Genomic DNA, 22,127 nt, shown 5'->3' on the forward strand with positions numbered 1-22,127 from the left:
TGTGGTCCATACGATAATAAATGTGGAATAATGATCCCCCCGCCCCCCCTCAAACATTTCCCAGTCATTCCAACCCCCTTCCCATTCTTATTGTTCCCCCCACACCTCTCCAATCCGTCTACCCTCCGCCATTTATCCACCTTTTCTCTCTCACCCCGCCCCCCACCTGGCCAGGGGTTCTGCCGGGTCTCTCAAGCCAATTCTCTCCCTTTCACTACCACACTACAGAAGGTTAACCCTTTCACTACCACACTACAAACGATTTAGGGCTGTCCCCGACTAAGGATTTGGATAGTCGACTATGATCGGCCAAAATGTGCCGTTAGTCGACTATTAGTCGACAAAATTTTTAGAAATGTTTTAATATTATATATATATATATATATTTTTTTTTGTATCATTCCATTTGGGCTGTGGGGGTGCTTAATGTCTGAAGGAGTCGACTGAAGGCTTCTTGTCCTCTGCAAAAGCATGCAATTGGTCCACTGATGGATACATCTTGATATTTGTCTAGTCTAGTGTGTTCATTAGACGGGTGAAATCCTCTTTTAGTGCCTCTGTGCCTGTTTTCGTAGGCAGTTAGCCTCTGGTATGCGTGCCATTAGCGTTAGGCTTCTAGGCCTCTCTTCTTTTGGAAAGAATAATAAAAAAATAAAAAATGTGTATTCGACTAAGAGGTTGGCAGTCGACTACGGCTCCTTTCGACCGATTAGTCGACTAATAGGGGCCAGCCCTAAAACGATTACGGTAAGTGGTTTCAGAAATTCCGCCTAAAGGTACATGCTTAGGTAAATGGAAGATTGCTCCACTTCTACAAGGTCCATTAGCATCTTCTCGGTATCTAGGAACATCTAGGGACCTGGGGGAATGTATTCCCAGTGTCAGAAATATTGTGTCCGTTACTAGGCTTGAGTAAATTGTGATGAAAAAAAAGAGAATATAAATTATGATTTTCTTTTGCATCTTTGCCGGTGAATAACGCCACGTTACAATTGTGTTACAACCACCGAGCTCGCTCACTGAGCTCATTCACCACCTTCCTGAGATCAAGTGTACAAAATCCAAGCAAATGAATAAAGGGAAGATGATTAAACAGAAGGATTTGTAGATACAGTAATAAATAAAATCCATTTAAATTATAAATTCATATTTGACCTTGAACTTGACCTTATTATGGCCAAATCATACATATATGGATAGGGAAGAAGCTCCTCTTAAATTAAATCTGGATTTAGTCATTTCCTCTCGGTTTTACAATAAAATAGATAAAATAAGCATTTTCCCGATAAATCGGTAAACAAACGTAGTGCTGAAAATATACACGTTGACTGCCGTTTTGATAGGGTTAAGGTATTTACTCTTGGCTACATTTGAAAAAGAAACGCAACATTAATTAATACGGTCTGTATTGATCGATTTATGATAAAAGAAAAAACATCGGGGGACCCTATAGCTTAACCGTCTGTAGTGTGGCAGTGAAAGGGTTAACCTTCTGTGGTGTGGTTGTGAAAGGGCTAACCATTTGGTATTGTCGCAGTGAGAAAGGGTTAACCATGTGGTAGTGAAAGGGTTAACTAAGTCTACATTTGTCCGAGTACATCCTCTCTACCCTCGTGGTAGATTCCTCCACACTGACCTGGATGAAGAGGCCTTCCCAGAAGAGGTGCTGTTCCTGGGGGTGGACTGAGCCGAGCCTCCCTGCTTGGCCGACCGGCTGCTGCTGCCGGCAGACTTTCCTCTGGGAGGAGGCAGCTTCACTGCTGCTCGCCCCTTCTTAGTGCTGAGAGAGAGAGACACACACACACACACAGGGTGTAAACACTGCTGCTCGCCCCTTCTTAGTGCTGAGAGAGAGACACACACAGGGTGTAAACACTGCTGCTCGCCCCTTCTTAGTGCGGAGAGAGAGACACACACACACAGGGTGTAAACACTGCTGCTCGCCCCTTCTTAGTGCGGAGAGAGAGACACACACACACAGGGTGTAAACACTGCTGCTCGCCCCTTCTTAGTGCTGAGAGAGAGACACACACAGGGTGTAAACACTATTTCATCCCATAGAATCATTAATAGGGTGCATCAAATTGCAATGTAAAAATGAAATCTCAACATATCGATCTGTCTGGGGTTGCATTTTGTTCGGACACAGATACAAATTATTTGTGCAAAGTTTGGGAAAGATGCGTTGAGATTTAGACAGCATGTGAAAAATATGAAAATGGGCCTTTTTTATTTATTTTTTGTGGCTGGGTGGCGTAGCGGAGATTGCGCTCGTCACCAATGCAAGAGACTCCGGTCTCGAATCCAGGTGTCAGCATTGCCTGCGGCTTGGGCCACTCGTCATACTATCTCAATTGGCAGAGGTAGCGGGTGGAAGTCGGTGGGTGGGGATTGGACGTTGTGGACAGCGACTCCTACAGGTCGGTTGGGGGACGCCTGCACAGCAGACAGGAAGTATCGGGGGCAGCGTGAGCCTCCCACACGTTACTCCTCGCCACTGAGAGTCCGCGCTGGCAGGTGAAAAGATGCGACAGGCTGCCTCCTCGTGTACCGGAGGGGACACGTGATGCAAGGCTTCTATCCTCCCTACAACCGACCAGTGGGGGGCATAGTCGAGCAACGTTCAAGACAGGGGAGGGGAGAATTGGCAATATGAAATTGGGATGGGAGAAACATAGAAAAACAACAATGAGAAAAAGTGGATAAAAAAAAATTTGCCTTTTGGGGCGTTTTACTAGATAACATGACAAGGCCATTTAAAAAACGGCATGAATTTGTTTTTGAGAACAACATTTATTAACCCTAACAGGAGAGGAGTCTCTAACCTTCACCGCTGCTCAAACTCTCACCTCACTACTACTTCTTCCTCCGATTCCTCTTCCTCCGATTCCTCCTCTTCTGACTCCTCATCCGCTTCCTCTTCTTCCTCCTCCTCCTCTTCTTCCTCCTCCTCCTCAGAGTCGACGGAGGAGCGCTGTCGGGAGGTGAGGCGGTTGGCTCTCTGCTTGGGACGGCATTCTGGACAGAACCAGTTTCCCCCCGGCACTGACTGGAGAGAGGAGAGGAGGAGATATGAGAGAGAAGAGGATGAGATACAAGATAGGAGAGGAGAATACAAGATAGGAGAGAGAATACAGGAGAGGAGAGAATACAAGATAGGAGAGGAGGAGAGAGAATACAAGATAGGAGAGGAGAGAATACAAGATAGGAGAAAGGGGAGGAGAGAGAATACAAGATAGGAAAGGAGAGAATACAAGATAGGAGAAAGGGGAGGAGAGAATACAAGATAGGAGAAAGGGGAGGAGAGAGAATACAATATAGGAGAAAGGAGAGGAGAGAGAATACAAGATAGGAGAGGAGAGAATACAAGATAGGAGAGAGAATACAAGATAGGAGAAAGGGGAGAGAATACAAGATAGGAGAAAGGGGAGAGAATACAAGATAGGAGAAAGGGGAGGAGAGAGAATACAAGATAGGAGAGAGGGGAGGAGAGAATACAAGAGAGGAGAGGAGAGAATACAAGATAGGAGAAAGGGGAGGAGAGAATACAAGATAGGAGAGGAGAGAATACAAGATAGGAGAAAGGGGAGGAGAGAGAATACAAGATAGGAGAAAGGGGAGGAGGAGAGAATACAAGATAGGAGAGGAGAGAATACAAGATAGGAGAAAGGGGAGGAGAGAGAATACAAGATAGGAGAGAGGGGAGGAGAGAATACAAGAGAGGAGAGGAGAGAATACAAGATAGGAGAAAGGGGAGGAGAGAATACAAGATAGGAGAGGAGAGAATACAAGATAGGAGAAAGGGGAGGAGAGAGAATACAAGATAGGAGAAAGGGGAGGAGAGAGAATACAAGATAGGAGAAAGGGGAGGAGAGAATACAAGATAGGAGAGGAGAGAATACAAAATAGGAGAAAGGGGAGGAGAGAGAATACAAGATAGGAGAGGAGAGAATACAAGATAGGAGGAGAGGAGAGAATACAAGATAGGAGAAATGGGAGGAGAGAATACAAGATAGGAGAAAGGGAAGGAGAGAGAATAGAAGATAGGAGAGGAGAGAATACAAGATAGGAGAGGAGAGAATACAAGATAGGAGAAAGGAGAGGAGAGAATACAAGATAGGAGAAAGGGGAGGAGAGAATACAAGATAGGAGAAAGGGGAGAGAGAATACAAGATAGGAGAAAGGGGAGGAGAGAATACAAGATAGGAGAAAGGGGAAGAGGGGGATACAAGATAGGAGGGTAGGAGGTACAAGAGAAGAGAAGAAATACAAGATAGGAGAGAAGGACAGAAGATATATGAGAAGGAAGGAGGAGAGAGGGAAGGAGGAGAGGAAGGAGGGTATTATAGGAGAGGAAGGAGGGAAGGAGAGGAAGGAGGGGATAGAGAGGAAGGAGGGAAGGACGAGAGGAAGGAGGGGATAGAGGAGAGGGAAGGAGAGGAAGGAGGGGAGAGGGAAGGAGAGGAAGGAGGGGGATAGAGAAGATAGGCAGGTAAGAGATGGTAGGTAAAGCACTGATATAGAACTGTCCAGTTAGATTTCTGTAAGGTTAGTTAGTCAATAAATAATTCATACAAACAACAAACACAATAACTAAATGTCTGCTGTGATGATGGTCCGAGGATAGAAAGTTCCGCTAATAATAAACAATGTTTTGCATGCAGTGCATGAAATTCCTTCATCGATTAAGTCTGGGAAATGAGTCTCCTTTTTGCACCTGCAGAGAAGATGTGGACGTGTTCCAGTTCTCAAAGAAACAAGGGCAAAAATCAAGTGTGTGTGTGCCTTTAGTTTGGGCCTCAGACAGTGGAGGTGGTAGAGAGTGTGTAGCTTTAGTTTGGTGTTGAGTGTTGAAGGATATCACTGTTTTTTTCATATGGTTATAACAACATGTATGTAAAGTAAATATCTATATAGATATTAGTTTAACGGACCCTGTGTGTGTGTGTGTCAAACTTTAAGACAGACATTTTCTGACTCGGGGCCTGTGGGAGACGAGATAATAATAGCCAAGGTCAGACAGGCTAGTATAGAGTGTGTACCTTTAGTTTGGGCCGGAGACAGTGGAGGTGGTAGAGAGTGTGTACCTTTAGTTTGGGCCGGAGACAGTGGAGGTGGTAGAGAGTGTGTACCTTTAGTTTGGGCCGGAGACAGTGGAGGTGGTAGAGAGTGTGTACCTTTAGTTTGGGCCGGAGACAGTGGAGGTGGTAGAGAGTGTGTACCTTTAGTTTGGGCCGGAGACAGTGGAGGTGGTAGAGAGTGTGTACCTTTAGTTTGGGCCGGAGACAGTGGAGGTGGTAGAGAGTGTGTACCTTTAGTTTGGGCCGGAGACAGTGGAGGTGGTAGAGAGTGTGTACCTTTAGTTTGGGCCGGAGACAGTGGAGGTGGTAGAGAGTGTGTACCTTTAGTTTGGGCCGGAGACAGTGGAGGTGGTAGAGAGTGTGTACCTTTAGTTTGGGCCGGAGACAGTGGAGGTGGTAGAGAGTGTGTACCTTTAGTTTGGGCCGGAGACAGTGGAGGTGGTAGAGAGTGTGTACCTTTAGTTTGGGCCGGAGACAGTGGAGGTGGTAGCCCCGGTCACAGCCGTCACAGAGCAGCATGTTCTCGGCGTCTCCCTTCCTCCGACAGAGCTTACAGCGGGCGTTCAGCAGCGACTTGGCCCACACCACGCTCTTCTCCAGCGAGGACAGGTGCAGGAACACCTGGAGGAGGGGGGGGGACATTTCAACGGGAAGCGTTTCAGAGTCGACCGGCACTCGACGATACCGAACAGCAGCTGCGTTTTTAATGAAGAGGAAATAAAATGGAAAATAAATGATGCCCTCCAGATGGGTGTCTGAACCTTGACCCCAAGATATTCAAATATCTCATAGGAAATAGCCAGGGCTGAACAGTGTCAAGGATAACATGATAAAGTCTAGGACTTAATCGCCGTTATACAGGGACAAAACAATACAAGATATGTACATGAAAACATATTAAACAGATATAGAACTCTCCAGTTAGATTTCTGTAAAGCTTGTTCTCTATAAGACTCTCCTTTAGTCAATAAATACTTCATACAACAAAAGATTTTACAAGATGGACCCCACTTCATCTCTTTCCCTCCAAGGCAGGATGATGTCAGAGAGGGAAAAGACACGAGGACAGTTCTGGTGGTTGGTTTTTTTTGTTTTTTTGTAGAGGGGGAAACCCACACCGTTATTGTAGAGTGCCCTTCTGCCCTCTGGTGGCTCCCCTTTGAACAAGGTGTGCACTTTTCACACCAAAAGGCGCGTGCCAATCATGCTATTTGGTCGTTTGATTATAAGGTTACCAGTGTTGTAGTACTCGAGTCCCGATTGATTTTCAGGACTCGTGACTCAGACTTGGACTCGAGCATTGACAGCATTCGGACTCGGAAGGTGCAGACAAGGACTGACTTGTTAATTGATTAGTTTTTTTGTAATAGGCCCCAATGATTTGGCATAAGATATTGATGGCTAGTGCATTTGTTTGGCTATTGTGTCACAACATAAATAAACTATTTGAAACAGTGACCGCTGCGTAATTTTTGTTTAACTCATTCCCCGCTAACGACGAGTTTACTCGTTATTGGGTGCCAACCGTTGAACGCCAACAACGATTATACTCGTTATTTGATCGTTATTTCTTTTATTCAATATTTCTATTTATTACAGGCACACGGACTCGGGGTTAACATGGGGAATCATGCTGAGAATGCCAAAGTGCAATACCGGCCGCATCCAGCTAGACGGCGGTATCGAGCACCCTTTGTAACCTTGTATCTTGGCCTGTGGAACGGCCAAATGTCTCAGGTTTAATTTTTCCTTGTCGGGCGAGGCGAACGGTTCTCCCGGTTCCATTGAAGCGCGTCAAATATCCCCGATCCATATGTTGTGGTGGATTATGCCGTGGACCAAATGGACATTGGATGTACCAGATGGCGATCAAACAATTGGAATATTATTTTTGGAATACTTGATCCAATAGCTTGATCCTGCAATGCTTTTATACCGATCGGGCTGATAAGCGTTTTTAGTGTTCAATACGAATGCCGTTACTGACAATCAGAAACAACCCCCCCCCCCCTTTCATGCATTCATGATTGATATAGATTTGATTTCGGAATAATAGCGTGTACAGGCAAGAAATGGCAACGTCTATAGTGGAATTGACGTATACGGCTATTACTCAACCCTTCATGAATTACCCTAGACCGCTCTAAAACCATACTTATATTCACCACGGTATAACACAGGAACGTATGGATGGAAACATTATAATCACATATTGAACGATAGATAGGTGATGTCAAATGGGCCATAGTATTGTATCCATAGCTATAATATAGAATATAGTTATAGCTCTACAAACAAGGTGATCCACTCCTATCTTTTAAAGCGTGGCAGTGCTAGAGCGGGGCCCCGGCTAATTCCCGGCAGTCAATGAGTTAATGTAGACCTTTTATTTTTTTTATGTCAGCTCTTAGACTGCCAGAGTGGAGTGGACTCAAACATGATGACTTGGACTCGGACTCTTTGGTGACTCGACTACAACACTGAAGGTTGACTGTCACTGACCTGGGAGAAGCTGGAGCAACCTTGCAGAGACTCCCGCCATCGCTCCAGGACAGTCTTAGACACCCTGCCACTATCACTGCCGTCTGGGGGGAAGGAGGAGAGGAAAAGGTCACGTGTTTACAGAGATAAAGAGAAAGATTAAAAAAGAGACACAGGACAGAGAGCGATAAAGAGAGCAGGGAGAGACGGGACAGAGAGAGAGAGAGATACCCTCGACACTGGACGGGTTAAACATGGATTAGAGAAAAGAGACATCTCTTTCTCTCCATTCCTGAAGACTTGAGAGCTTCTGTCCGAGGTTCTTACGAGACGACACAGGCGATATGCAGGGAATGGAGAGAGACAGATATGGGCAGGATGGAGGAGATTATCCCGCAGGCTCAGACAGTCTTACAAAACACAACCACGGCCGTCTTTCTCGAGTAGGAAGGATGCGGTGGAAGGTGGCGTGTGCGTTTAGAGCGAGCGAGACAAGCGGGCACTTGTACAAAGCCATGCATACCCATGCGCAAAGGTACGTACAGTAAGCACAGGCATGCGTAACGGTATAAGTACGGGCATGCACAGCGGTATAAGCGCAGGCGATGCACAAAGCCGCCCTCTGCACCACACATGATCCACTGTTGGGTTGTGCCAACGCAAAGCCATTCGGGTGTCGGCACCGTGGCGGCGCGGCCCGTCTCACCATCGCTGGACTGGTCTTCGTCTCTCTTCTTGTTCTTCTTTGTCTTTTGGTCTTTCTTGGACTCTTCACCACCTGGTAACAGCAGAGGAGGGTGTGAGGAAGAGGAGGAGGAGGAGGCGGCAGCAGCAGGGGCGAGGTGAAAATAGGGGCGAGGTTCGACACAATCTCCTCGATGAGACACCCAGCAATCTGTGTGTGCCAGCGACATATAATCGCACGCTTGTGAACCTGACTAACCGGATAATGGATGTTGTTCATAATGGGTTATTATGAGTAAACTGTAGGTGTGAAGTCACATAATGACAGGAGTCCTTCCCTGGTGATGACTAAGGTATTGTAGACCGCTCACGTGTTCCTCTGCATGGGAACATGAATGCGTTACTATGAATTAAGTAACTATAGCTTCATCTGTGATTCATACAGGCTCTTTACCTTGACCAAGGTCTTTATTAAACTAGCTTCATCTGTGGTTCATACAGGCCCTTTACCTTGACCAAGGTCTTTATTAAACTAGCTTCATCTGTGGTTCATACAGGCCCTTTACCTTGACCACAGTCTTTATTAAACTAGCTTCATCTGTGGTTCATACGGGCTCTTTACCTTGACCAATTTTGAAAGAAAATGGATAGAAATTTAGAGCCAAAACAAATGTAGAATTGCAAGTAAACATAGATAAACGTTATATTTCACCATAGGTGGAAAGAGGCACGGGGCGTGTGGTTGAACCAGACTCATCAATTATGTTGTAAATGGATCTTCGTGATCAATATAAGTTGAATAGTGAAAACACACAGTACAAAGTGCATGTAGGTTAAATGAGCTTGGGCTGAGAGGAGTGCCGCTGGGAGACACTGAGGGAGACAAGAGGACAATGAGGCCCCATGGAATTAAAATAGAGGTTTATGTTCTTTTGTCACATAATGTATTGCACCGATTGTCACCTATACACCAGTATCTGTCCCAACAATGACAAAAAGGTTGTTTTGTAGGTTTTCTTAATGTTATTTTCGAGTTTGTCATTTCCTGGAAACCAATTTTGTCATCCTGCACAAAGGGGTGTATACTCATTTATAGGGGTGTAACGATGCGACCTCACAGCGATTAATTTCGATTACGATTATTCAGGCAACAATTCAATGCATCATGAAATCTCTTCATTTGACCACGATTCGATTTGATACATTTTCTATAAATTTTCTATCAGTTAATTCGCCAAAAGATGTTGAATACACAAATGTGGCTGGGGGAACTGATTCACTCAGCATGAATGGACTATAGGTCAATAAAAACAACACAAAAAAAAACATAAAAATATATAAACATTATAATCGATTCTAAGATTTTCAAATCGATGCAGTTGAATCGTCACATTAGAATCGATGCATTTCCATTAATCGATGCATCGTTACACCCCTACTAATTTAGCATCCAATGAAATGCTTTCTATGCCATTTACAGCACATTGTAACTAAGCTAGCACTGGATGAGAGCCAAGGATGACCAACTTTTACATGGGTGCATGATCTCGACTTAGAGGAGTAGAGAAAGATACCAACACACACTCTGATAATATCCTATGAAAATGATCCCTTCTCAAATGGGTGGTGAAGGTAGTGAAAGACGAACAACTCTTTTCTTCCAAGTGTGTTGTGACATGGTCCTGGACAGCAAGACGCCTGCTGGGAAACATCAAGAGCTAGCTCAGTATGTCCAACAAGTATTCAATCAGGTTGAGAGATCTGGCGACCAAGAGTTTTCAATGCAAAGATTTACGGGCAGTGGCTCTGCACAGTATCAACCTTCCCAGTAATACATCAACAATGCTTCCTGTGTTACATGTGCAGACTATGTACTGAACCCAAGGTCAAAAAACTGCTAGGCAGGGGCCCCAGGGTGGCACACCGCGTACAGCACTGTGGTGCAACACGGCCGTCCCGGGGGTTCGACTCCCGGACCCGGCGACCTTTGCCGTATGTCTTCCCCCATCTATCCTTCCATACTGCCTCTCTCTCTCTCTCTCTCTGCCGGACTGCCCGGGAACAAAACAATAAAATATCTACCAAAAACATAATTAAAACATTTTTAATAATCTGCTAGGCTCTCAAGAAGGCAGAATGGGAAGGACATTCCATAGACGGGCTTCCTGTTTGTAAACACACTTGTGTTCGAGCCAAACCGCGATACCCGCTGAATCCCCCGACCTGCGATGAGCTCCTGTGCTAAAGAAAAAGGGGGCTCTATGGAGAAACCATCGCACTCTCCTGACTAAAAGTTGTTTCAAACAAAAACAGCTGGATGTCATTTTGCCAAATCAGCATGGCTGCGAGTCTAGGGCTGCACGATTAATAGAACGAAAAATCGTGATCTCGATTCATAGACCTATGCGATCTCATTTCTAAATTATGACGACAAACATTTTTACTTTTTACTTTTTTTTAAATGATGACGGAAAAATAAGAATCGTGTGAGAGAATCGCAATCTCAATTCTTAGAGAAACATCGTGATTCACATTTTAGCACGAATCGTGCAGCCCTAGCTGCGAGTGTGACTCTTTCACCATAGCTACTTAGCTAGCTTGGGCCATGGGTTGATTGTTCAGATCGCTAGCATGGCTAACTAATGGAAATATATTGTGGTCTCTGCCCCTTTGTCATGCATCAAAGCCCATCTGTTATCTACTACAAAGACTGTGGCGGAGGCTGAGCCTGGGGATCCAGTCGTGCTCCTGTGGGCGTCTAGAGGTAGACAGGCTAGTAACAGAAAGGTCAACGGTTCGATCCCCCAGTACTGACAGGAGGGTGTATACCTAGACGGTTGGCTGGTATTACATCTACGGCGTAAACTGCCCACCACAGTTAGGACAGCCGAAGGACGCACTTCTTCAACCATTATCTGAAATTTTAATAAAATTTAAAAAAAAATCTAACCCTAACTAACCTTACTGTCATGCACTTGTCCTAATAAACTAACCTACACTGTAGCACTCAACACTTTGATGAACATTGTTACTCAGCTGATAGAGTTGCACCCTTCCTGATGACTTGTCGTACAGAACTTTTAAGTCGCTCTGGATAAAAGCGTCAGCTAAATGACTAAATGTAAATGTAAACAATCTCTGACCAAGTGCCTTTGAGCAAGGAACTGAACCCCCCCAACACTGCTCCTGGAACGCTGCACTCCGACACCCCTGTAGGAAATGAATGTGATTTCTATTGCCTTTTTTTTTTTATTTTTTTTTTAACTTTATTTTTTAGCGTTTATCGCTTTTCTGGTCAAGCATGACCGACAGAAACAGGTTGAAATGGGATGTAGAGCAGGGGAAGACATTCTGAGAAATGACGGCGGGTCCGGGAATCGAACTCGTGTCCCCCAGATCCGTGACGAGCACGGTTTTCCCCGACGCAGAAATAGCGCCGAGATATGCAGTGAGCTACGGGAGCTCCCCTATTTAATTTTTTTTTACAGACGATCAAGTAACTACTGATCTTCTCGGTCGTCTTACCCAGCGGAGCTTTGAGGAACTTCCTCTCGATGCCCATCTCTATCTGTGCCAGGGCGCGCGCCAGACGGCGCACGGTGCTGTTCACCGGCTGGGGCGTGCCAGAGCCCACGTGCACGCTGTCTCCGCGGAGCTCCTGTAGCCTGTTCAACGTAACACAAGGAGACAAGAGGAGGAAACAAGGGCCCTCTAGTGTTTGTTTTATACTTCTCTTCTCTCTACAGGGCGAGAGGAAAGGAGCAAAGGAAAGGAGAGGAGGGAGGAAAGGAGATAAAAGAGGAGCCACCAGTAAGGGACATGACACACCGACACAGTATCCAACACTAATAGGGGAGGTGTAGTCCGACGTCACTTTGGACCGCCCGCGAGGTCCACCCGTATATAGGGATTCATCATTGGGAAAACGTATCATCGGCTATTGTAACAATTCTGCCTCATGAACACATTGGAAAGCTTTCCATTTTTTTGCACAAAATGAGTTCCCTTCTATCACTAACATTATTGTTTAAGCATTTTTGATTGAAATAAAATGAGATTAATTGCGAATATTTTCACGTTGAGCTATAGATCGTGGATGAATACACCATGCAAATGTTCAATCATGCTCTATTTGTTTTAAAACGAGACGATTTAGAAATGGGCAAAATACGTTGCAATTTTGCGAGGTGGACCGGCCGGAAAACGGCAATGACGTAACCACTACACCTCCCTATGACAGAGGGACATAGGATCCAACATTATGACAGAGGGACATAGGATCCAACATTATGACAGAGGGACATGGGATCCAACATTATGACAGAGGGACATGGGATCCAACATTATGACAGAGGGACATGGGATCCAACATTATGACAGAGGGACATGGGATCCAACATTATGACAGAGGGACATGGGATCCAACATTATGACAGAGGGACATGGGATCCAACATTATGACAGAGGGACATGGGATCCAACATTATGACAGAGGGACATGGGATCCAACATTATGACAGAGGGACATGGGATCCAACATTATGACAGAGGGACATGGGATCCAACATTATGACAGAGGGACATGGGATCCAACATTATGACAGAGGGACATAGGATCCAACATTATGACAGAGGGACATGGGATCCAACATTATGACAGAGGGACATGGGATCCAACATTATGACAGAGGGACATGGGATCCAACATTATGACAGAGGGACATGGGATCCAACATTATGACAGAGGGACATGGGATCCAACATTATGACAGAGGGACATGGGATCCAACATTATGACAGAGGGACATGGGATCCAACATTATGACAGAGGGACATGGGATCCAACATTATGACAGAGGGACATACGACATCTAACTAAACCAGCAGGACTAAAAGACCAGGTCGATACATAGACAAACATTCTGAGGCAGTGGAGATGGTCAATGTTAACAATGATTAGTTATAACACACTATATTAATTTGATTATTTCCATTCTAAATAAACCACAATGGAGATGGTCAATGTTACAAATAATTACTATTAATTAATACACTATATTAATTTGATTATTTTAATTGTGTCTGTGGAGAAAACTCACAGTATAATAAGTTACTAAACCCCAACCCACATGTCAGACCAAAACCAAAAAAGTAAACAAAGCTTTTTTTTTGCCTAGAGGTTGCCGTTTGACGGCATTACAGATTCGACCTTTAATTCAATACCGTCCACGGCCTCAGAACCACCAGGAGCCGATACCGATCGCCTGGATGCATGGTACGAGATATCTCCCTGCCAACGTGCTCAGGAGCAAGGCACCACGTGAAAGCCTGGGATAAACAACAACATCTTCTTGTTCTGAAGAACTAATGTCAGTCAAAACATGGTTCATTTAATCTGTGCTTGATAACAATGTGTCTAAACCAACAGCACGTTTAGGTAAAAAGGGATCAATCCTAATCCGTTTGTATTGTTGATGAAAGTGGCTTGTGAATGATGGTGTTAACATGACACCGGCGTCTACTATTGGTCAACGACCAGCTTGTTCAGTTTCCTATTGGCTAACGACCAGCTTGTTCAGTTTCCTATTGGCTAACAACCAGCTTGTTCAGTTTCCTATTGGCTAACAACCAGCTTGTTCAGTTTCCTATTGGCTAACAACCAGCTTGTTCAGTTTCCTATTGGCTAACAACCAGCTTGTTCAGTTTCCTATTGGCTAACAAACCCTGCTTGGAAGCTAAATCTCAGAAATCTTGTACCATACATCCAAGTTCACACCAGACAAAACAAACAAAGAGACTAGAAGACGCACATTAACTAGAGCAGAACCTCGTTCATCCAAACCACTCGATTGTGTTTGTGTTTACCGTGATCAGTGGAGTAAAAATTGAGGATGGAGGACACGGTGGTGCTGACCCACACTAGTCATTAACCACCTCCATGCCAGAAGGCGTTTGGATGAGCGAGGTTCTAAGGATTAGCCCTATTCTAATGCAATACAGAAAGCAAGAAGGACAAACGACATGCACTTGATCTTGAGATACTACCTGATGTGACCGGCTACTGTCCATGAACGGCTAAGACAAATACCTGCTTTTACAATGACGAGTCAAGCCGACACGGGTCCCATTCATCAATGTTTCTTCATGGGTTAAACGTTTTAAAGACGCAAAATCTTGGTTCAAAATGTAATACATTGAATACAATGTAGGGCATTGAATACAATGTAGGGCATTGAAAACGAGGGGGACCTCAATTGTCTTTGAGAATACAATAAAGGTTTGAAATCCCTGAATGTCAAATGTTCTGAAATGTAACCAGTATGGCGCTCGAAAAATGTGGCCCATTTTAGCTTGCTCACAAATCAATTGGTCATTCTTTCCTAATAGTACACACATTTAGTGGTACAGGAAAATACATTTAACATGATCTGTGAAAATCGTTGAATTACCGTACTTTTCTGACTATAAGCCGCGGCTTTTTCCCCCATTTTTCGACCCTGCGGCTTATATAACGGTGCGGCTTATATGTGACTCGACGTGACCAAACCCGAAAATGTAAAAATCTAAATATTGCTTTTTTGACGGCATTGAAATGTTATTTATCTGTTCCCTTATTTGCTAAACTTAATACAACTTGTAAATGGGTTAATTCTTGTTATTTGTCCGACAGTATTGTGTCCCAATGCTAATTACATATGGTAATTAAACATTAAAACACCTGCGGCTTATAGTCCAGTGCGGCTTATATATGTACACATCATTCAATTTAGCTGCTGCGGCTTATAGTCAGGTGCGGCTTATAGTGCGAAAAGTACGGGTACATGCGATACAATCGACTGTGCAGCCAGAATGGAGCATGCAGCAACAGGCAACGGAGATGGAAGAAATGCAAATGATCTATCCATCCATCTACCCCTTCACCCGTCCCATCATCTCCACCCCTCTACCTGTCTTTGTGGCTGGTCTTGATGTGGTTACAGTCCACCTCCATGTCCTCCACCTCCCCGTTCTCCTTCGCGGGGTTCAGCAGCTCGTAGTGACGTCCCTCTAACGCTGACCTCCACACGCCTCTCTCAATCACCTGGAGACACCAAACAATCAAACAATAAGGTCATTCAGAGAGAGAAACAATCAAACAATAAGAGGTCATTCAGAGAGAGAAACAATCAAACAATAAGAGGTCATTCAGAGAGAGAAACAATCAATAAGGTCATTCAGAGAGAGAAACAATCAAACAATAAGGTCATTCAGAGAGAGAAACAATCAAACAATAAGAGGTCATTCAGAGAGAGAATCAAACAAGAGGTAATTCAGAGAGAGAATCAAACAAGAGGTCATTCAGAGAGACAATCAAACAATAAGAGGTAATTCAGAGAAAGGAGAGAGAGAGAGAGAGAGAGAGAGAGAGAGAGAGAGAGAGAGAGAGAGAGAGAGAGAGAGAGAGAGAGAGAGAGAGAAAGAGAGACGCACAGAGGATAGAGGCAGAGGAGAGACAATCAAACAATAAGGTCATTTAGAGAGGGAGAGACGGAGAGAAAGACAATCAAACAATAAGAGAGGTCATTCAGAGAAAGAGAGACAGATAGAGGGAGAGAATCAAACAATAAGAAGTAGGGGTGTAAATATTTGACCCCACAACAATTCGATTACGATTCTTCAGGGAATGATTTAATGAATCATGAAATCTCTTCATTTGACCATGATTCGACGAGATACATTTTCGCAGTTAATTCCCCAAAATATTTATACACAAATGTGGCTGGGGGAACTGATTCACTCAGCATGAATGGACTATAAGTCAATAAAAAAGTCGACCTAAAAAAAAAAAATACTCTACTTTGCCTTTTCGGTTTTCCCATTGACAAAATGTGTAGATGGTACTTTTTTTAGTACCGGCTCTGTCGAGGTTCCAAGCGGGTTTGTTTTTAATTTATTGTGATGTTTCTTCTTGACCCGTTTAAAACATTCCCGGCCAACCACGTATATATATGTTATTGGGCGCCAGTGGTTAACGGCTTGTTTTCCCTTTTATTCTATTTGAATACCTTATTTTGCCTGTAAAAGGCATATTGGGACTCCGAAGGTGCAGTACCGGCCAGATCCTGCTAGTAGCGAGAATGCAGTAACCCCTGTTCCAGACCGGGTGCCCGGGCGCTCTTTTCTACTAACCTGAACCTAGGGCTTCACCCGATCGCATTGAATCGTTTTCGGGACCCCCGATTCATTATGCTGTGGTGGGTTATGTCATCGACCAAATGGACATACGATCTACCAGATGGCGATCAAATAATTGGAATATTCTTTTTGGAATCCCACCGGCCACAGGTAAGAACAATTTTACGTCAATTTCAGCTTGATTGTGCCTTGTTTTCATCTCCCTGATCAGTGTATGTTGTGGTAATAACGAATGCCGTTATTGGCAATCAATTAATCAGAAACTACCCCCCCCCCTTTCATGCATTCATGATGAAACATAATTCCTATCATATGCATTTGATTTTTTTATTGTAGCGTGTGTAGGGACAAAACGCCAATGGATTTGGTATAATACACGTTGCAGACTTGCAGCTTATAAATAGCCTCCCAGGAATTAGCCCTGATCATTCCGAAATAACACTCATATTCACCATGGTATAGAACGGGAACGTATGGATGGAAAAATTATTTCTTTTTTGCATCTTGAACGGAAGGTTCTTACTGTCAAATGACCATGATATTGTATCCATAGCTAGAATATAAAATCTAGATTTAGCTCTACAAACAACGCAACGCACCATGAAAGTGTAATGGAAAGCTGGCCCAGCTATAGCTAGATGGGGAAATCGAATGGCCGTGAATGTGTTAAAGAAGACTTGTCCAGCCCATGGGGACATTAACATGCGTTTGATTTTATTTGGAAAAATTACGTGCAGACCACTGATTGGTCAGAAGAGAGAATCGTCACTACGGTATCATTGCGCTACACAGGGGACGTCCTGCACAAAACACAAACCCGCCATCTTTAAATAGCCTCGCTACTACTAAACATTAGCATTCATTATTTGTTTGCCGCGAGAACAAAGTGCAATAAACAAAAAAGATATTCAGTGTATTCTGCCTTATGTATTGATGAAACAAAACCAACAGCAACACAATTTACCACCAAGAACAGCGTTTAGTCTCACAAAAAGATTGCAAATTTTGTTAGCTTATGTTCCCATTATAACCGTTAGCATTGCGGCTAGTGTACATTAGCTAATAAGGCACTGGTTTCATAGCTAGCTAGTCATTCGATATGGTGTGTCGTGTTGAAGATGACGTCACTGCGCCCTCGCTATGACAACCAGCTACACTGATGGGGGGGTACTAACTGCAGTGGAAAAGTACCAGCAGGAGGTACCAAAAACGGGTCGAGTAGAGTCCAGTCGAGTAGGTACGATGCAGTGGAAAAGCGGCATAAGAGAAGTCATTCAGAGAGAGAATCAAACAATAAGATAAGTCATTCAGAGAGAGGGGAAGATAACTGAGAGATGAAGAGAACAGAGAGAGTGAGGAAAAGAGCAGATAGGAAGAGAGAAAGAGAGGGGAAGAGAAAAGAGAGTGAGGAAGAGAGCTGAGAGTGAGGAAGAGATAGAGAAAGAGAGGGGAAGAGAACAGAGAGAGTGAGGAAGAGAGCTGAGAGGGGAAGAGATGGAGAAAGAGAGAGGGGAAGAGAACAGAGAGTGAGGAAGAGAGCAGAGAGAGAGGAAGAGAACAGAGAGAGATCCTTGGTAAACAATCAACTCAAGACGTTTCTGCCAACTCACTCAGTCTTAAGCCTGCATTAATCTGGATTCAGAGCTAATCACAGCACCATGTCCGCCGTCACATTAGTTCCAAATGACATTGTGTCTGCACTAGATGATTTTGTGGACTTGTCTAAAGCATTTGACACAGTTGATCATTCTTTTCTTTTACAAAATATTAGCTTTTTAGAAAGGCTTGCGATTATTTGTTTGAAAGATGTCAGTGTGTGACGTCCGGAAATAGCAAATGAGTTTTTACACATAATAAAGGGTGTACCACAAGGTGTCTCTGTTTCTGTGTCTCTGTGTGTGTGTGCAGGGAGCGAAATTAACTTTTTGACTCACCGGCCAGTGGCGGGTAGATGGGAAGAATCTACCCGCCAAGCATATTTCTTACCTGCCAACTTTTTTTTGATAAAAAAAAAATTATTATTTTATTTATTTATTATATATTTTTTTTTAATAAAATATATATACCGGTATATATCATACTTGTGATTGTGTTATCTGCAAGACATCGCCACCTCGCTGTCTGCAAACAGCTCCACTGTCTGTGTGTATACTCTAGTGGCCTCCAGCTCCAGCAAGGATTCTCCGGCGCTGCAGCTGGACCCTAAACGCTACATTCAGCATGCAAAAGGATTCTCCTGAGCTACAGCTGGACCCTATTCAGCAGCGATGTAAGCCAGGGACTCGAATACGCATGTTGTTGTAGGACATTGATGTCAGGAGCTTTCTGTAGCTACTGCTGGATGGCGTTGGGACAACGCCTCAGTGAACTATTTAGTTTACTGCGACATTTCGTAGTGACTAGTGAGCTACCTAGCCAACGGAGGTATTATGCACTGGACTATTGCTGGAGCATTTGTTGATGTCGGGAGCTATCCGTAGCTAGCCGGCTGGATAACGTTACACAATGCCTCATGTATTAAACTAAGTGAATAGTTGACTGGGTCATTTTGTAACGGTAGCTAACGTTATCGCCAACACGCAACAAGTCAAAATGCACGCTATCTGCAAACAGCTCCACTGTCTGTGTGTATACTCGAGTAGCTTCCAGCTCCAGCAAGGATTCTCCGGCGCTGCAGCTGGACCCTACTGGAGCTAACGTGTACTAGGTAGCTACCTATCCAACGGAGGTATTATGCACTACTAGACTTGCTGGAGCATTTGTTGATATCGGGAGCTATCAGTAGCTAGCCGGCTAGATAACGGACAATGCCTCAGTATTAAACTAAAAGTGAATAGTTGACTGGGTCATTTTTTTTTTTTTTTTTGTCTTTTTCCCCCTCCATTTTTCCTCCGATTTTCTCCCATCCCAATGTTAGTCGTATGCCAATTCCCAGTCCCTTCCTGGTCGCTGCGCACTTACCCCCCACAGTCAGATCATCTGGGAGAGTGGAGGCTACCACATGCTTCCTCCGACACACGTCCAGCCAATCACTGCTTCTTTTCACCTGGCAGCGCGGATTCTCATCGAGAGGGCGTAGCGTGTGGGAGGACCACACTATCCCCCTCGAGTCCTATCCGCGCTTAGCAGGCGCCCCGACCGAACTGTAGGAGTCGCTGTTTACAACGACCCGGACCCACCCCGCCAGCTTCTCCCACCCTCTAATACAGCCAATTGTATTAGTGCAGACGGCCAGCCAAGCTGGTGACAACCCCGGAGCTGTGAGCTGGATTCGAACAGGCGAATCCAGCTCACAGCTCCGGGGCTGGTGACGAACGCAATCTCCGCTCGGCCACCTAACCGCCTGACTGGGTCATTTTGTAACGGTAGCTAACGTTAGAGCAGTCAGAAGACTGCCCGGCCCGACTCTAGCCTCTCTGTTTACATGGGGTTGGGAGGGGCTGGAGGAGGGAGGAGCAGCGCGTTGCATGTCTGTGTGCTTGAGACAGCGAGTGAGAACTCCGCTAAGAATTGGATCATGTTATTCGATCGGTTTTCACATGACTATTTCGTTGGCCGCCACATGGCGGACAGACCTCTCAGTCCCACCCGCCAAACGTAACATCTGCCCGCAAATGGCGCTTGGCGGGCTTTAATTTCGCTCCCTGTGTGTGTGTGTGTGTGTGTGTGTCTCTGTGTGTGTGTGTATCTGTGTGTGTCTGTGTGTGTCTCTGTGTGTGTCTGTGTGTGTGTGTGTCTGTGTGTCTCTGTGTGTGTGTGTCTCTGTGTGTGTGTGTCTGTGTGTCTCTGTGTGTGTGTGTCTCTGTGTGTGTGTACCTTGAGTGTGCCCAGGGTCCCCTGGTAGATCCGGTCCTCGATGTCGAGCAGCAGGTCTCTGAGGCGGGTCTCCATGAAGCTCTCTGCAGACGCCTCGGGGAAGGGGGCCGGGGGGGCGCTGGTCCTGCTCTTGGAGGAGCCGCTCCTCGCCGGCGTCACCTCTGGTTTATCTGAGGCCAGGGATTCAACCCGACAGGTAAAATGCCTGTATAGTTATATTGTATAAGACATTTGAGAATAAGATTGATATGGGTTTATAAAATATGAACCATGACGGTTGCGATCATGTACCTGTATAGCTGTATTGATCATGTATAGCTGTATTGATCATGTACCTGTATAGCTGTATTGATCATGTATAGCTGTATTGATCATGTATAGCTGTATTGCTGTATTGATCATGTACCTGTATAGCTGTATTGATCATGTATTGCTGTATTGATCGTGTACCTGTATAGCTGTATTGATCATGTACCTGTATAGCTGTATTGATCATGTATAGCTGTATTGATCAGATAGCTGTATAGCTGTATTGATCAGATAGCTGTATAGCTGTATTGATCATGTATAGCTGTATTGATCATGTACCTGTATATATCATGTATAGGTGTATTGATCTGTACCTGTATAGCTGTATTGATCATGTAGTTGTATTGATCATGTAACCGTATAGCTGTATTGATCCTGTACCTGTATAGGTGTAGTGATCATGTACCTGTATTGGTGTATTGATCCTTTACCTATATAGGTGTATTGATCATGTATAGGTGTATTGATCTTGTACCTGTATAGCTATATTGATCCTGTATAGCTGTATTGATCCTGTATAGCTGTATTGATCCTGTACCTGTATAGGTGTATTGATCCTGTATAGCTGTATTGATCCTGTATAGCTGTATTGATCCTGTACCTGTATAGGTGTATTGATCCTGTATAGCTGTATTGATCCTGTATAGCTGTATTGATCCTGTATAGCTGTATTGATCCTGTACCTGTATTGATCCTGTATAGCTGTATTGATCCTGTATAGCTGTATTGATCCTGTACCTGTATAGGTGTATTGATCCTGTATAGCTGTATTGATCCTGTATAGCTGTATTGATCCTGTATAGCTGTATTGATCCTGTACCTGTATAGGTGTATTGATCCTGTATAGCTGTATTGATCCTGTATAGCTGTATTGATCCTGTACCTGTATAGCTGTATTGATCCTGTATAGCTGTATTGATCCTGTATAGGTGTATTGATCCTGTACCTGTATAGGTGTATTGATCCTGTATAGCTGTATTGATCAGGTACCTATATAACTGTATTGATCCTGTATAGCTGTATTGATCCTGTACCTGTATAGGTGTATTGATCCTGTATAGCTGTATTGATCAGGTACCTATATAACTGTATTGATCCTGTATAGCTGTATTGATCCTGTACCTGTATAGGTGTATTGATCCTGTATAGCTGTATTGATCCTGTATAGCTGTATAGGTGTATTGATGATGTATAGGTGTATTGATCATGTACCTGTATAGATCCTGTATAGGTGTATTGATCCTGTACCTGTATAGGTGTATTGATCCTGTATAGCTGTATTGCTGTATTGATCATGTATAGCTGTATTGCTGTATTGATCATGTACCTGTATAGCTGTATTGATCCTGTATTGCTGTATTGATCATGTACCTGTATAGCTGTATTGATCATGTATAGCTGTATTGCTGTATTGATCATGTATAGCTGTATTGCTGTATTGATCATGTACCTGTATAGCTGTATTGATCATGTATTGCTGTATTGATCGTGTACCTGTATAGCTGTATTGATCATGTACCTGTATAGCTGTATTGATCATGTATAGCTGTATTGATCAGATAGCTGTATAGCTGTATTGAT

At 44.1% G+C, this 22,127-nt stretch overlaps 1 protein-coding gene across 1 annotated transcript in view; it reads right to left on the reverse strand.

Moving 5' to 3' along the window:
- The window catches only part of baz1a (bromodomain adjacent to zinc finger domain, 1A), an 81,932-nt gene that overhangs the window by 11,369 nt on the left and 48,436 nt on the right, over positions 1-22,127 (reverse strand). The window contains exons 21-28 of the mRNA XM_084308633.1: positions 20,238-20,407; positions 15,194-15,327; positions 11,772-11,986; positions 8,269-8,340; positions 7,584-7,666; positions 5,538-5,702; positions 2,850-3,049; positions 1,637-1,780 (exon numbers count right to left, since the gene is read on the reverse strand). Coding sequence (XP_084164759.1) covers positions 1,637-1,780; positions 2,850-3,049; positions 5,538-5,702; positions 7,584-7,666; positions 8,269-8,340; positions 11,772-11,986; positions 15,194-15,327; positions 20,238-20,407 — 1,183 coding nt within the window. The remainder of the gene's footprint in view (positions 1-1,636; positions 1,781-2,849; positions 3,050-5,537; positions 5,703-7,583; positions 7,667-8,268; positions 8,341-11,771; positions 11,987-15,193; positions 15,328-20,237; positions 20,408-22,127) is intronic.

This window comes from Notolepis coatsorum (genome assembly GCF_963971535.1).
Source record: "Notolepis coatsorum genome assembly, chromosome: 2".
NCBI lineage: Eukaryota > Metazoa > Chordata > Actinopteri > Aulopiformes > Paralepididae > Notolepis > Notolepis coatsorum.